This window comes from Cololabis saira, chromosome 21 (assembly GCF_033807715.1).
Source record: "Cololabis saira isolate AMF1-May2022 chromosome 21, fColSai1.1, whole genome shotgun sequence".
Taxonomy (NCBI): Eukaryota; Metazoa; Chordata; class Actinopteri; order Beloniformes; family Belonidae; genus Cololabis; species Cololabis saira.
This window is the reverse complement of record NC_084607.1, coordinates 26,474,590-26,487,989: the sequence shown is the minus strand read 5'-3', so window position 1 is coordinate 26,487,989 and position 13,400 is coordinate 26,474,590. Positions and strand designations below refer to the sequence as shown.

At 38.4% G+C, this 13,400-nt stretch overlaps 1 protein-coding gene across 1 annotated transcript in view; it reads left to right on the top strand.

The window, feature by feature from the left end:
- LOC133422071 (protein shisa-8) overlaps nt 1-12,423 on the top strand; it is a 153,919-nt gene extending 141,496 nt beyond the window's left edge. The window contains exon 5 of the mRNA XM_061711969.1: nt 4,688-12,423. Coding sequence (XP_061567953.1) covers nt 4,688-5,187 — 500 coding nt within the window. The 3' untranslated portion in view covers nt 5,188-12,423. The remainder of the gene's footprint in view (nt 1-4,687) is intronic.
- Nucleotides 12,424-13,400: the final 977 nt, after the last annotated feature.

The window sequence follows — 13,400 nt, the reverse complement described above, 5'->3', positions numbered from 1 at the left end:
GGTTTTAGAAGCACTTGCTCAACAGCTTTGGCTTTAATGAAAATCACAGAGGACATTACAGCAGAACTTGAAAATAAAAATCATATAGTTGGAGTTTTTATTGATCTTAAAAAAGGCTTTGGATACTCTTGACCACAGTATCCTGGTATTTAAATCACAAACATATGGAATTAGAGGTATAGTATTAAACTGGGTTATTAGTTATTTAGAAAATAAACAACAATACGTCGAATGTGTAGGCCATGAATCCAACGTAAAAATGATTTCATGTAGAGTTCCTCAAGGCGCTCCTCAAGGCGCTGTAGTGGGGCCCAAGTTTTTCATTTTATATATTAACGACCACTGTAATAAATCAAATATATTGTTTTTTGTCCTCTTTGCAGATGATAGAAATGTTTTTGTCTGGGAAGAACTTTAGTGAAAACTATTGAGTAATAAATGGGGTTACTTAAAAAATTGAAATAAACTCTGTTAGTTTAAAGTTAAAGTTATGAAAAACACGTTTTTTCTTGCTTTAACATATATAAAGTGGTCTCCCCTCAGCCTGCCAACTCAGAGAAGGAGGAAAGTAACCAAATTCTGCAGTGTCTGTACAGCCGCCCGGATGAGCCATCCAGTGTGATGTGGCTTCTACGAGATTCTGCTCCCGTCGTTACGTAATGACGGGAGCGATTTACATACTGTAGGTTGGCTTTCGATGCGTGAAACCAGGCCCACAACTAACTCTGCCGGCCGGAGCTTCCGCCATTTTTTCGTAGCGGTGTATCGCGTCATTCAGGCAGCCAATCAGCACAGAGCCTCATTATCATAGCCCCGCCCACTCAGAATCCCTCATGGAGAATGAGGTTAGAAAATGGGAAGATAAAGACATGGTTTAGAGGCTGAATTTCTAATTTATTTAGCAAAAACAATCTAAAGCTTGTTTTTAAGACATTCAAGGCCTGTTTAAAATAGGTATTAGATGCCATAATAGGTCCCCTTTAAGTAAAACAAAGTTTATTTAGTTCACAATACAAAAATGTCCTGAACATGTTAACTAGATTCTAGAGTCTAGATGGAATTAGTATTGAGAGGGTGTCTGAATTAATGTTTTTAGGAGTACTCATCGATGACAAATTAAAATAGAAGTCACACATAGCATACGTAAAGAAGAAAGTTTGTAAAAAATATTGCAGTTTTGAATAAAGTCAACAATGTGCTGAATTATAGAGCAATGAGAATAATTCATTCCTCTTTGATGTTGCCGTATTTTATGTATTGTTTGGAGGTATGGGGAAATACATATACTACTAATTTAATGCCTTTATTTTTCATAGAAAAGAGAGCCATAAGAATAATCAATAGCTGCAAAAGAGCATAGTATAGGACATTTTCTGAAGTGAGGATTATTAAAATTGAAAAACGTGGTTGTTTTACAGACATTATTAGATTTATACAAAGCAAAACATGGCCTGTTACCATATAATCTGCAAACCCTTTTTACTACCAACAGTCAGACAGCCAGAAGAAAATGTGATTTCAAACATCTTTTTGCAAGAACCACACTCAAACAGATTTATGTTTCAGTGGCTGGAGTGAAACACTGGAATTCTCTGAAAAATTATTTAAAATGTTGTTCTACTATTTATCAGTTTAGACACAAGTACAAACAAGAAATGTTTCAATTATATTTGAAATTAAATTTTTTTTTAGTTCTCAAGCATTGGGGTAGGATCTCATAAGAATTTGGTCTTCTTCCTACTCCTTTGTTTTTGTTATATGTTTATGGAATTAATTTGTAATTTTTTTTTTTAAGTTACGCTGTAAAAGTATATGTTTGCCTGCTCATATTCTCTACTACAATTAACTTTTCATATGACAGGGAATGGATTCTGCAAATATGAAAAGCTGCACATCCTTTGACAGGACGCTGCTCTTGGATTTGATCTGTCTTTTCTGTTTTGTTTTGGTAATTTTCTCATCAAATGTCACTATAAAGGCAACAAAAGTGGTGCAGTTTTTCCAAACTATTTAGAGCCAATACTTTTTTGATGTGCTTCCACATGAAAACAGACAGGCAATTCAAGCTTAGCTATAACTGTGGCTCAGGAGGAAGAATTTTCATTGTAATCTTTGATACAAAAGTATTATATTTTTCCATCCAATGAGCAACATTTCAAGTTATTTTTATTACAAAGTTTAAATGCTTTACAAACCTTGAAGACACAAGATTAAAAATTTGAGATTTTCAAGGATTTCAACTATAAAAATCTTATTTTAAAATGAGAAAAATGCTAGAGCAGAAAGATTTTCCTTTGATGTTAAATTAATTATTTTTGGGTTTGAGACTTTTTTTTAGCAAATGCACATTAATTTTGCTATGAAAAATATGCATATACTACTAATTTACTCATTTATTAATGTAATACATTTGCAGTTGTTTTTTTTCTGTTTCAGCGGCAGCTGTATGGCTGCAGCAAAAACCTTAAGCTTCATTGTATTGTATTGTATTGTATTGTATAGTTCAAACATGTCGCAAGGCTTCACAATAAAAATATTTAATCTGACTAATAAGGGACTTGTGCCCCAGCAGAGCTTCATATCTAGAAATGCCCCTGGTGTATGGAACATGTTTTCTCAGAGAAAATAGTTTGAAAATATGTACTTTGTGTGATTCACTGAACTCAGCTCAGATACGGTGAGTGAAGGATCTGCAAGACAGTAAAAAAGGATTTTCCTAAATAAGACCCACATAATTGCCCTTCTTTTTTGGCCCATGCCTATTTAGTCCACTTGTAACCCTTACAGGCCCCATTTGGCCCACATAGGCTTCTCATTCCTATTTGGCTCTGAGCAATGATGAACACACAGCTCCCTCAGATCTGGTGCCCCATGTGGAACATATATAAAGAAATATAACATGTCCATAAACTGAGCCCTGAGGCACCCCATGAAAAGGGAAGGACATTGGAAAAAGTAGGAGACTGTATGAATCCTTGAGCCAGCATGGAGAAGTTCTCTGAGGGAGTAAATGATGTCCCGGAACTTGGCGTCCTTCCCTAACAGCTGCTGTTGAAGTGCCCTGGAGTTGTCCATGGACAAGCATATGAGATGTTCAATGAGTAATTGTAGGCCTGTGAGAGTGCTGGACACTGTCCTGACACGTGTGGATGCAAGACTCCTTCTGGATAAGTGAACATAAAAAAAACGTTCTCACCCATCCTGGCTATTGTAATTCGACTTGACACCTTTAGCCACAGAGCAGAAAACCAGCCGAAGGTTAATTGTGTGTTCCAACAAATACACAATAAATCTGGGATCTCTACTCACAAACTGTAAGAGTCATATCCATTCAATGACCCCAGCTACAATAACCTAAAACCAAACGTTTTATACATCTTCTGAGGAGGCACAGTCTTACTGTTATGACACTGTTTTGAATGTAACACTGATAAGAGCAGTACGTGCTGATGAGGGAATCCCGTCATGTCAGAGAACACATTTAGAAAGAGAGAGATAAAAAGTAGGTAGTAACATATGAGGTGTTTTTAATATTTTCTAACTGCCTCTAACATGACTCCAGGAAAAATAGGAGCAAACAAACAAGGTTGTTTGTGTCTGTTAGGGATATGAGGAGCGGGATAATGCTGGCAATGATGGTTGAAGGCAGCTGTGATGAGGAGCAAACAGAACACTTGTTTTCCAATCAAACTCAACACCTTGCATCTACCCCGGTTATAAGGCAGTCAAATTAACCATTAGGTTTGACCATTGCAAATGTAGACAGTGGTTCACTTATCTCATCATTCTGCAAAGACTGATAAGAATAGAAGAAACCCAACACCGATCCCACCTGTTGTTGAATTAACAAGCTGCACATCTCACCAGGCTTGACTTAAACATTTCTTTCAAAACTAAATAATAATTTCCCAAGACAATAAAATAACAAAAATGTAATCAACTGTTGTTTATTACAAATCATATGAATTATGCAGCTGCAGCAATAAATGGTACACTTGCATTCAAATACTAAATCAAATATTTAAACCAGACTTCAAGACATTTAATAAAATGAAAATTAATTAAAAAAAATCTATGAATAAATCATACATCATCAACAAATTAAAAGTCAATGAATCGGCTCATTGATTAGTTTAATTTTAAATCAAGCATATTAAGAAGTGATAACCCTCTGCCACAGAACTCTTGCTATCGAGATTTAAAATAAACAAAAAATAATAAATTAGTTTAGTAAAGAAGCACTCTTTTTTTCCTTTCCTGCTTGGAATATCCCACACTTTAGCAGTGCTGACTATGTGATCTGCTTTTACCCGTTGTTGAAGCACTATTGAATTGCTAGAAAATGCAGATGAAGGGTTGGGACAAATGGATGCAGCTGCTGATGGAAGCGCCTCTTTGCATATTCATAGAATCGCATATACTAAATGATGCAAAGATGAAGCGCTATATCTGAGCAGTTTTACAGCTTCAAAGGGTTTTTTGTATGGTAAAAGTTGTAAATATGTAATTTTAATGAACAGGGAGTATTTAATGCTTGCAGAAAGATACAGATTTATTAAAATGCCTGGTCCGTAGAGGTTATAAGAATCACTTCATGACCTAGTTATTGTTTATCAGCTATCAGGAAAAAAATTTGAATTTAACATATTTTCCTCTTTTTCCATTCCCCATTTCTCCTATCATCCAGACACTGGTGCAAGAGACTACTACAAGAGCTACCCGATGGTAGATTACACCCACCGCCAGTCCCCTCCTACTTTCCAGCCTGTCAACTTCCACCCCAAGGACAAACCGTTCCTCCCACCACCGGACATCCATGCCCCACTGGCCATCACGATCAACGCCTCCCAGATTCCCAAGCCTAAGATCTCCAAGACCAACACTCACCCTCTCACCTCTAGCTCGGCCTTTAAAGCGTGGGACCCGAGTAAGAGCCACATCCAGCACCCGTCGGCCACACACATGGGCATCGTAGGGCAGCAGCACCACCCCATCCAGCAGCAGCAGCAGCACCAGACGCTGCACCAGCAGAACAGCCGGCGCCAGGTCTACTCCAACAAGAGGCAGTTCAGCATCGAGACGCTGCCCGAGCTCTTCTCACAGCCGCTGGGATACGGGCACTCTCCACACATGCATCCCAAGCACAAGGGACTCGCCACCAACAGCAAGACGGAGGTGACGGTGTGAACGTGGTGATAAATAGACTGGGAAGACACCAACCAAACAAAAAAAAAACAGACGAAGTTGAAGGAAAATGCTCTGATATCCTTTATATCCAAAGTTACGAATGGTGTGTGGGAACAGGCAAATATCATAACTGAAATTTTTTAACTCTCCATTTCCGCATCATTTTTAACTAAAACAGTAATGAAAATGTGAGCGATATACTGTATGTGTATTTTTAAGAGCACTGGATCAAAGCAGAGGCAGATAAATTGGCTGTGACTCTTTGAACATGGACGTTTTTATAAGAAAAAAAAAATGGAATGACCTTTGAAGAGTGTTGGCACGCCTCTACTTCGTCTCCTCTCAACCCTCTTGCAGCTCAGTTACTGTCTGCCCTGCTCTGTAGCACCACTCCAGAGCATTCAAACATTCAAATCCCACACAGATACTCCCATTTACCCCACAAACTATAGCCCAGACTTGGAGGCTGTCAGAAAGGCTGGTGGGGAGTGTTTCCCCTAAGACTCTGGCTTCCCATCAACAGAGAAAATGCCATTGTATTGTCAGCTCTCATTGCCCTCCAGCCCGCGGAAGAGTGAGATATCAGCCTGGCAACTCATACCGGGGAAGAGGGTAGGGGAGTGAGGGAAGGATTCATCTCATTCCAGAGGCAAATGCGATGAGAAGGATCTGAACAATGTACACACACATGCACGTGTGAACACATGAAAACACACAATACACATTTGTCAAAAATTACAGAAGGTCCAAGGCACTGGCAGAAGCCACAGGCAAGCCCACCCCATACCCATCCTCTCTAAGACAAACACACACAGTTTCAACACACTAATTCCCAGAGACTAGGGAAATGAATAAAAAAAGCTCTGTTGTTGTTATTGTAGGGATTTGTTGAATGGTCTCTTCTCTGGCTGTAGATGTTTTTAGATCTAAAAGAAATGATTGACGTCAGGGAAAACGGTGAAGTCGTCCCTATACCCAGAAAGATCATTGGAAAAATCTGAATATTCTATGCCAGTTCAACAAATCTGTCAAAGAATTTCCATTTGCATATCCAGTATGTGAATATGGATCATGTACATCCTCCAAGATCCGCTTTGCTATTTTCAGCTCCATACATTTACCAAGGCCTGCTTTCATAACCAAACACGAATCATCAGTGGAGTGTTTCCGGCTGTAGGAAGAGAACCAGAGATGCATACAACTAAACATGTTCCCAATATGGTTGTTCCCAACCGGAGGTGTTTGATCCGTGCACCTACATCTGCTGTTTGAACTGCAACTTACTTTACTCCAGCTAAACTGAGCACCGTAGCACCACAAGTGAATAACTGCTAACAATGAATCAAACCATGATTGTAATTCATTATTTGGATGCATGCTGGGAACACCGATTACTATTCAGGTGACGGTGGTCGTACTTTAAATGTACAGAGCAGATAGTTTTTCATCCTTTAGTAAACTGATTGCTCTTTACTATTTTTTTCCTGGGTTGAATTACTGATGAGTTTTGCTTTTTATTTTTTTTTAGTTACTTGCATTAAATAGTGGTAATACAGTTCTCAGACTGAACAATCAGAAAGAAATTCTGATGAAGAGCTAGGCTAAGAGGCAATCGCTAATGCTAATGGCTAATATGTTATGCTAAAAGTTAGCTGCTTACAACTAATTGCTAATAACTAATACTGACAGCAAACAGCTAATATGGCAAACAGCTACGTAGAATGAGGGCCACAGAAGAGCTATTTACCAAAATTTAAACCACCTCAAACTTTATAAATTTCATAAAGGGAAGGGTGGATTAGATATATTTTCACCGCTGGGGACATACGGAGAGGGATATACTGCTTTTTATAATTAAGAACATAGTTCTTCGATTCAAGATCAGAATTCTTTACCTGCTACTATCATCGTACTCTTCTTCAAAACTTTGACTATGTTTCTTTTGGCCATCTATACTTTTGAGTAAACTCAAAGGCAGAGCACTGTACACACTGTTCTTACATGTGCATTTGAATGACTGCTGTCCCAATGTATAAGAGAGGCTTTGCTGTTCCTAGAAACATGATGGTGGACTCTGTCTTTGGGTGTTTCACCTGCGTTTTGGCCATTTTCTGGCAAAAATTTGACTTTTTATCGATTGTAACTTCCTAACAAAACGACCAAAATTTGAGGGTGCTATCGCACAGATGCTCTGGCTTCATTTTATTCAACTCATTCACAATAATTCAGAATATTGTTCAGTTGTAACTAATATGAAAAAATGCACTCACATTTTAAATCATTTGTCTTCCACAAATCCATAAATAGGTGGCGGAGGTAAGCGTTGTACTACGTCCTTTTCTCTGACGGGTTCTTGTACTGGAAAAGCTATGCTCTTGATTAAAGCTGGTAGTATACCTTCATATGCCATGTCACTTTTGCCCTAGACATTTACTTCATCACTACATGTCCTCCATGTCCCTTATTCTGACTATTCTGTTAGCTGAACCTAAGACTGAGAGGACTGTGACCAGTGTCCTCTGTATACAATGTAAAGTCCAAAATGAAATGTCATTTCTTGTTAGTGTTAATGCTACAATTACATTTTTCCAAGTAAACTTACATTTTATAAATGCAGCATTGATAAAATGCAGCATGAAGCAAGTTTCCCCTGACTGTACTAAAGATCCATACTCCTTCACCATAATTACCATCCTGAGGCTACTTTCATTTACAAGACAATCATTTGAAATAATTTGCTAAGATTTCATGTCCCATAACCTTTATGGAGGGGGCAAATGCAACACTTCTGCACTGCTCAAGTGCGACGCCTGGTTAGATCCCTCATGAGAACTGTTGTTCTCTGTGCAGTGTTATGATTTAAATCAGCATTTTCCTTGATGAAGACAATGCACAAAGCTACTAGAATATCTATAAAGACAGACAGCCTTCTACAGTTTGGATCCGTGGATCTGAATAAACAGCAGTACCTGCTCTGCAAGATCTGTCACATGAAACTGTGACACCCCTCATTAAAATATACCTTTTTATGAAGTTCCCTGTGACACTTTGTTCCACAACACGCTTCTTTGATTGCATGATGAGGCATGGAGATATTTTATTAAAAATATTTAATAAAAAAAACAAAGAATATGTATCTCACTATCATTTTCGACAGTGCTTTAAAATATGAAGCCAGGGCTTTTGATAAAGAATTACAGTGGGTTGGACCATAAACTTAGTACCACCCATACAGTTATTGGTTACTTTTGTGGAAAATAAATTGATATAAACCTAAAATCCCTAAAAATATTTCAGTGATTTATGTAAAAAAAATTCTCTTTTGCTATAAGGTAACTGTATATTATGCCAAGAAGAATAATTTCTCAGCTTGAGAGCATGGGCTAGACCATCTGAAGTGACTGATTGAATTCACCTTCATTTGTTATCATGAGGACACCAGATATGCCGCAGTGCATATGCCCGGCGCATCGGGCAGGTGGTGGAACCTCATCAAACCGCACCGCTTCCCAGAGTCACACACTATTTAGCTCTTTTCCGCCTTCTCTTTTATTCCATCTGCCCCTCTTTTACTCTTTTTTTTCTTCTGGCAGACTTCTCACCTCGCTCTAAGCATTCATATCCATGAAAAGGATGAGCGATGGGTACCGAGTGCTCATCTTGTGTTTGTTACCCAGATCCAAGCTGTCATAAGCCATGAAAGCCTAAATTGGTACTCCTATGATGTGAGAACGTCTGCATTAGGAGTCGGCTGTAATGAATGACGGAGTGAGGGAAAGCATGGCAGGCTCCAGATTTACTCCCTGCTGCTCAATCACATTTTCACACAGGAATAATTACGTTCACACAGATGCAGACCGTGACATGAATGACCAGATGCTCGGCAATATCCTTTTCATATCGGAAGAAAAAAAACAAACTATTGCCAATCTTAACTATGAACTTTTTATTTTTGAATTCCCTGAGAGTTGGTGAGGTTAGTGAGCCAAATTCTCCAATTTGCATCTCAATTTATTGGTTCTGCCCATGAACTCAAGCAAATAAACTGAACAACGGAGTAAAAATTTAACAAGATAGAATACATTAGCAATACAATGCTTGCTTGTAATGCTGCAATGGCTTCTCCACTTTACCTCTTCAAGATGTGAAAAACCTGTTAGACAAGCTGTCGGAGTGGCGCTAAGGGTGGCTGCCATCAAGCGAGGATGGGAATCATGAATACAAAAGCACCGATGGGATATGCGTGGAATATGCATCAAATACATCTCTGCTTATGCTCGCTTCAACTCTGCATAGTACTAATGCACTGTGCTGCAGCACTACTATGTGGCATCCTTGTTTCTTTGACTTTTATTCCCATAAGATCCAAACACTTTTAGTGGGTCACTTCATGTGAAAAGCTTACTGGCCTCTTAAATATCCATGAAACTCTTGCGTGCGGTCTGTCCTTAATCACTCTGAATGCATTAGAAGTAGTGAAGGCATGCAAAGTGGCAGTAAATAAACAAGCAATATGCGTCAGTAAAGCAATAAGGACTCACTAGGTGAATCCCTATGTGTCTCTGCTCAGAGTTGAGAGGTGGATACGGATGAATGTGAGGTTACTGATGTTATAATTCACACTGTCAGGCATAAATATGATTTCTAGCATATCCAATCAGAATCCAATCCGTCTGACTGACCGTTTTCAAGATATACTGTAAGTGATCAGATGCAAGAGTTGGAGTAAAGGTTAGGTTATCAGAGCTATGGAAACATAGGCAAACTCACGGTTGCTATGGTAGCCTGCACACATAGAACTGAGGTAAAAAAAAAAAAGAACGGAGGATGGAGAACTGGCTTTGCTGCTGTCAAAAATGGTTGCGTTGAACTGTAGGAGTCCAAATGTTCACAAATTCTAAGAAAGCAGATGACATGTAAAATGTTCTATTTGTTTTATTTTGAGCAGCTGTTCCCAGATGTCAGTATGGTTGGTTGCATGGTCCAAACAGATTAGCTGATTAGCTGTCAGATTAGCTCAACAACCGCTGAGACTAACTACTGTAATGCAGGAAACCCCTGTCACTCCCATCCCTCTGGTAGACAAAGTTGCTGTTTGTGTCTCATTGACACTAAAGAGTATTCAAAATCCTATTTGAGCAACCAGAACATTTAGACAAAATTTAAAAAAACTATTGTGGAAATCTGATTGGAGACACATTTGAAAACACATCTGAATGTGCAGAGTGTCAAAACAAATCTGTCTACATCCCATCTTGATTTGCTACAAATTAGATTCGGGCTGGCAGTGTAAACATAGGATTAACCCACTGGCAAGCTGAGCCAAAGAATACACTCCACAGAGGATCTTATAGAGGATGGAGATGAGACGAAGACAAAAAAAAGAAAAAGCATTGTGCTTGCATGGACAAACCTGATATCATGATGGTTGCTTTCCATTTTGATTTGTCTGTGTACTCCAAACACTTTTTTGGGAAGAAGAAGAACCGGTTTTGAGGGATGTTCTGTGACTTTAGTTGGAAAGACGAGTAGCTCTTTATTCTCTTTATTCTGAATCTGAACAGTTGGACAGCTGGACCTGGACCTCTTTGGAATTCCTTGGAACTGGAGCATAGACACGGCAACAATGGTGTCTAGAGGATTTACAATTATGAGTGCAGTATGTCTTTGAGGACAAAGAAAGCCTGAGGACATGCTACCTCGATGCAAAGGAGACGGGTGAATACATTGAATTTCTGTTGCCTAATGTGTCTCATCCAGGTTGGCTGACAGTTTAGGAAAGCACTGTGAATGAATAGTGACGTTTGGATATTTGCATTACAAAGAAACAGCCATGGAAATGTAAAAAAAAAAAAAAAATATGCAGTGGTCAAGAAGCACTGAAGGATCATTTCTTTCCCCATCTTCTGTTCAGGATGGACTTCCATGAGTACTTTCCTTCAAAAACTGGATTTAAACAAAAACAACATCAGTTGGTGAAGTTGAGTTAATTAGACTGGAAAACCCTGATGAGTCACAATTTAGCCTCTGGTGTGGACAATCTAAATACTTGAACACGTGCACAAGCATACACGGAAACACACAGGAGCAAGTCATCAAGTCACAGAGGTACAGTATATTCGAAGTTACTGTACAATCTACACACAAAGACCACAAATTTGTGGCATGAAACAGGACCAAAAGCCTTGAATCAGGAGAAACTGAGTACACCTAACTGATGCTTGAACATCCAAAACAGTGAGAATGCTGGGACTGCTTTGGATCGTCAGCTTAGAGTGCATTTACTCAATCTCTCCTGATGAACAAACAGACAATGGTGTCGCTCGCTCGCCTCAGAGCAAACTGACTGTTGTTTGTAAAAGTTTCTCTTTAGAAAACACACAATGCAAGTATTCTACTCAAGGTTATCTGAATGCAACCTAGTAGAGATACTTGGGCTCCATGATCGTTAGCAATATATAGATTATGGTGTATGGTTCGATTGTTTCTTCGTCTTCTGTCAGTTTTTGTACTGTGTTTTTCAATGACTGAGCTTTCGTCAAAAACGTTGAAAAAGAAACATGGATTTGACATATGAAAAGTGAAAAGTGCTTCCAGATTTTAGACTCATGGCTGCACATCCTTCAGTTCCCACGCTCCCTCCCAACATATGACACACAATGTACCTCCAAAGATCACAGAGGATCTTTTGAAATTCATTATATGTCATATATTTGAAGCTTGTGATCTTCTGATTTTCATTGTTACTGTAGGTAAAATGCACTCACGTATTTAATGTTAAAAAGATGTTGCATTGTATCTAAGTGCTTTGCCAACACTATAGCTGAAAATGAAGGGGAAGATTCAATGATTTCTTGTACAGCTTTTGCACTTGCAAAAAAGAAAAAAAATGAACAAAAAAATAGTCATGCATTGTTTCATAATAATTTGTAATGGCAGCAATAGGCTGCTTTGGATTGCTCTGTACTACTTGTGTATATATGTATGCTGTACCATTTGTCTGCTGTGAACTATGTTGACAACTCAGCTTATATAAGGGCTTTTTATAGATATAAAAGCAGACTGGGAAATCTGACATCACTCTCTGGAACTGAAGACAAATTTCTCTAGGATTTTTTGTTTGTTTGTTTGTTTTTTAGGGATGAAGGGTCATGAACAGACTTTTCCATGCATACAAAATGCTGTATAAATAAAGTTTTGACTGACTTACTGAAATGTCTATAGGCACTCATACTGCGTTGATCAATGTGTCTTGTTTGAATAAATCTTTCAAGAAATATAGTAATGATTTATTAAGTGTGCTTCCAAAAAGTTCTATACTAGGTTATTACAAACCATGGAAATTGTAGTTCTCCCAAAAGCTGGAAAAACATCTGTGGCCCTATTTGGCCTTGTATTAAAATGCTTTGAGAAATCAATGCTTAGTGGATGTGATCACACCTGGCATTAAAATTTGGCTGACAATGTATTTGTACCCAATCTATACACTAATAAAGACCTGTAATAAAAAAGTAAAAAATAAGAAAATGCTGGGAATAAAATACAATATAGAATATCTACCGCGAAAACAAATCAGAATACACATGACAAAGAGATTTATTGCGGTCACTTGCAGGCAAATTCAAGCATCCCAAACCACCACACATGCTGAGTAATCAGATCTGAATTAATCTTGAAATGTGTTCATACCTTGCATTAGCAACGGCCATGTCTGATTGGATTGTTTTTGAATGCATTTTAATACAGGGTCTGAATTTGGTCTGTGAAGAGACTGTTGGTTGGTTCAAACGTTTGTATGCATCGGTAAAAAAAAAAAAACAAATGCCATATAAGGAACAGTTATCAATCTAAAATAACAATAAATAACAGAATGATCAAAAGTGAAACTCAGGATTTATCTTTCCTATATGCTACAGAGTGATTTTCACTGGTCCACCAAATGCCGGCTGGTTATGTCACTTCATGCTTCTCATCTATGGTTCACATGTAATAAGAGAGAAAGTCAGTTAAATTATTTTGTCCTCCAGAGAACTCCAAAGCCGCCACAACCCCCCAGAAAGCTCTTAAGTTTGGATCTCACAGGGCACAAAACTGTCGTGGTCCACTTTGTAGCAGCTTTACAGGGATTGTACTCGATCCTCAGGTCTTTCTGGGAGGGTTTCAAAAGCAGAGGGAGCTTGTATGCACCTCAGCTAGGGTTGTGAGATTACAAT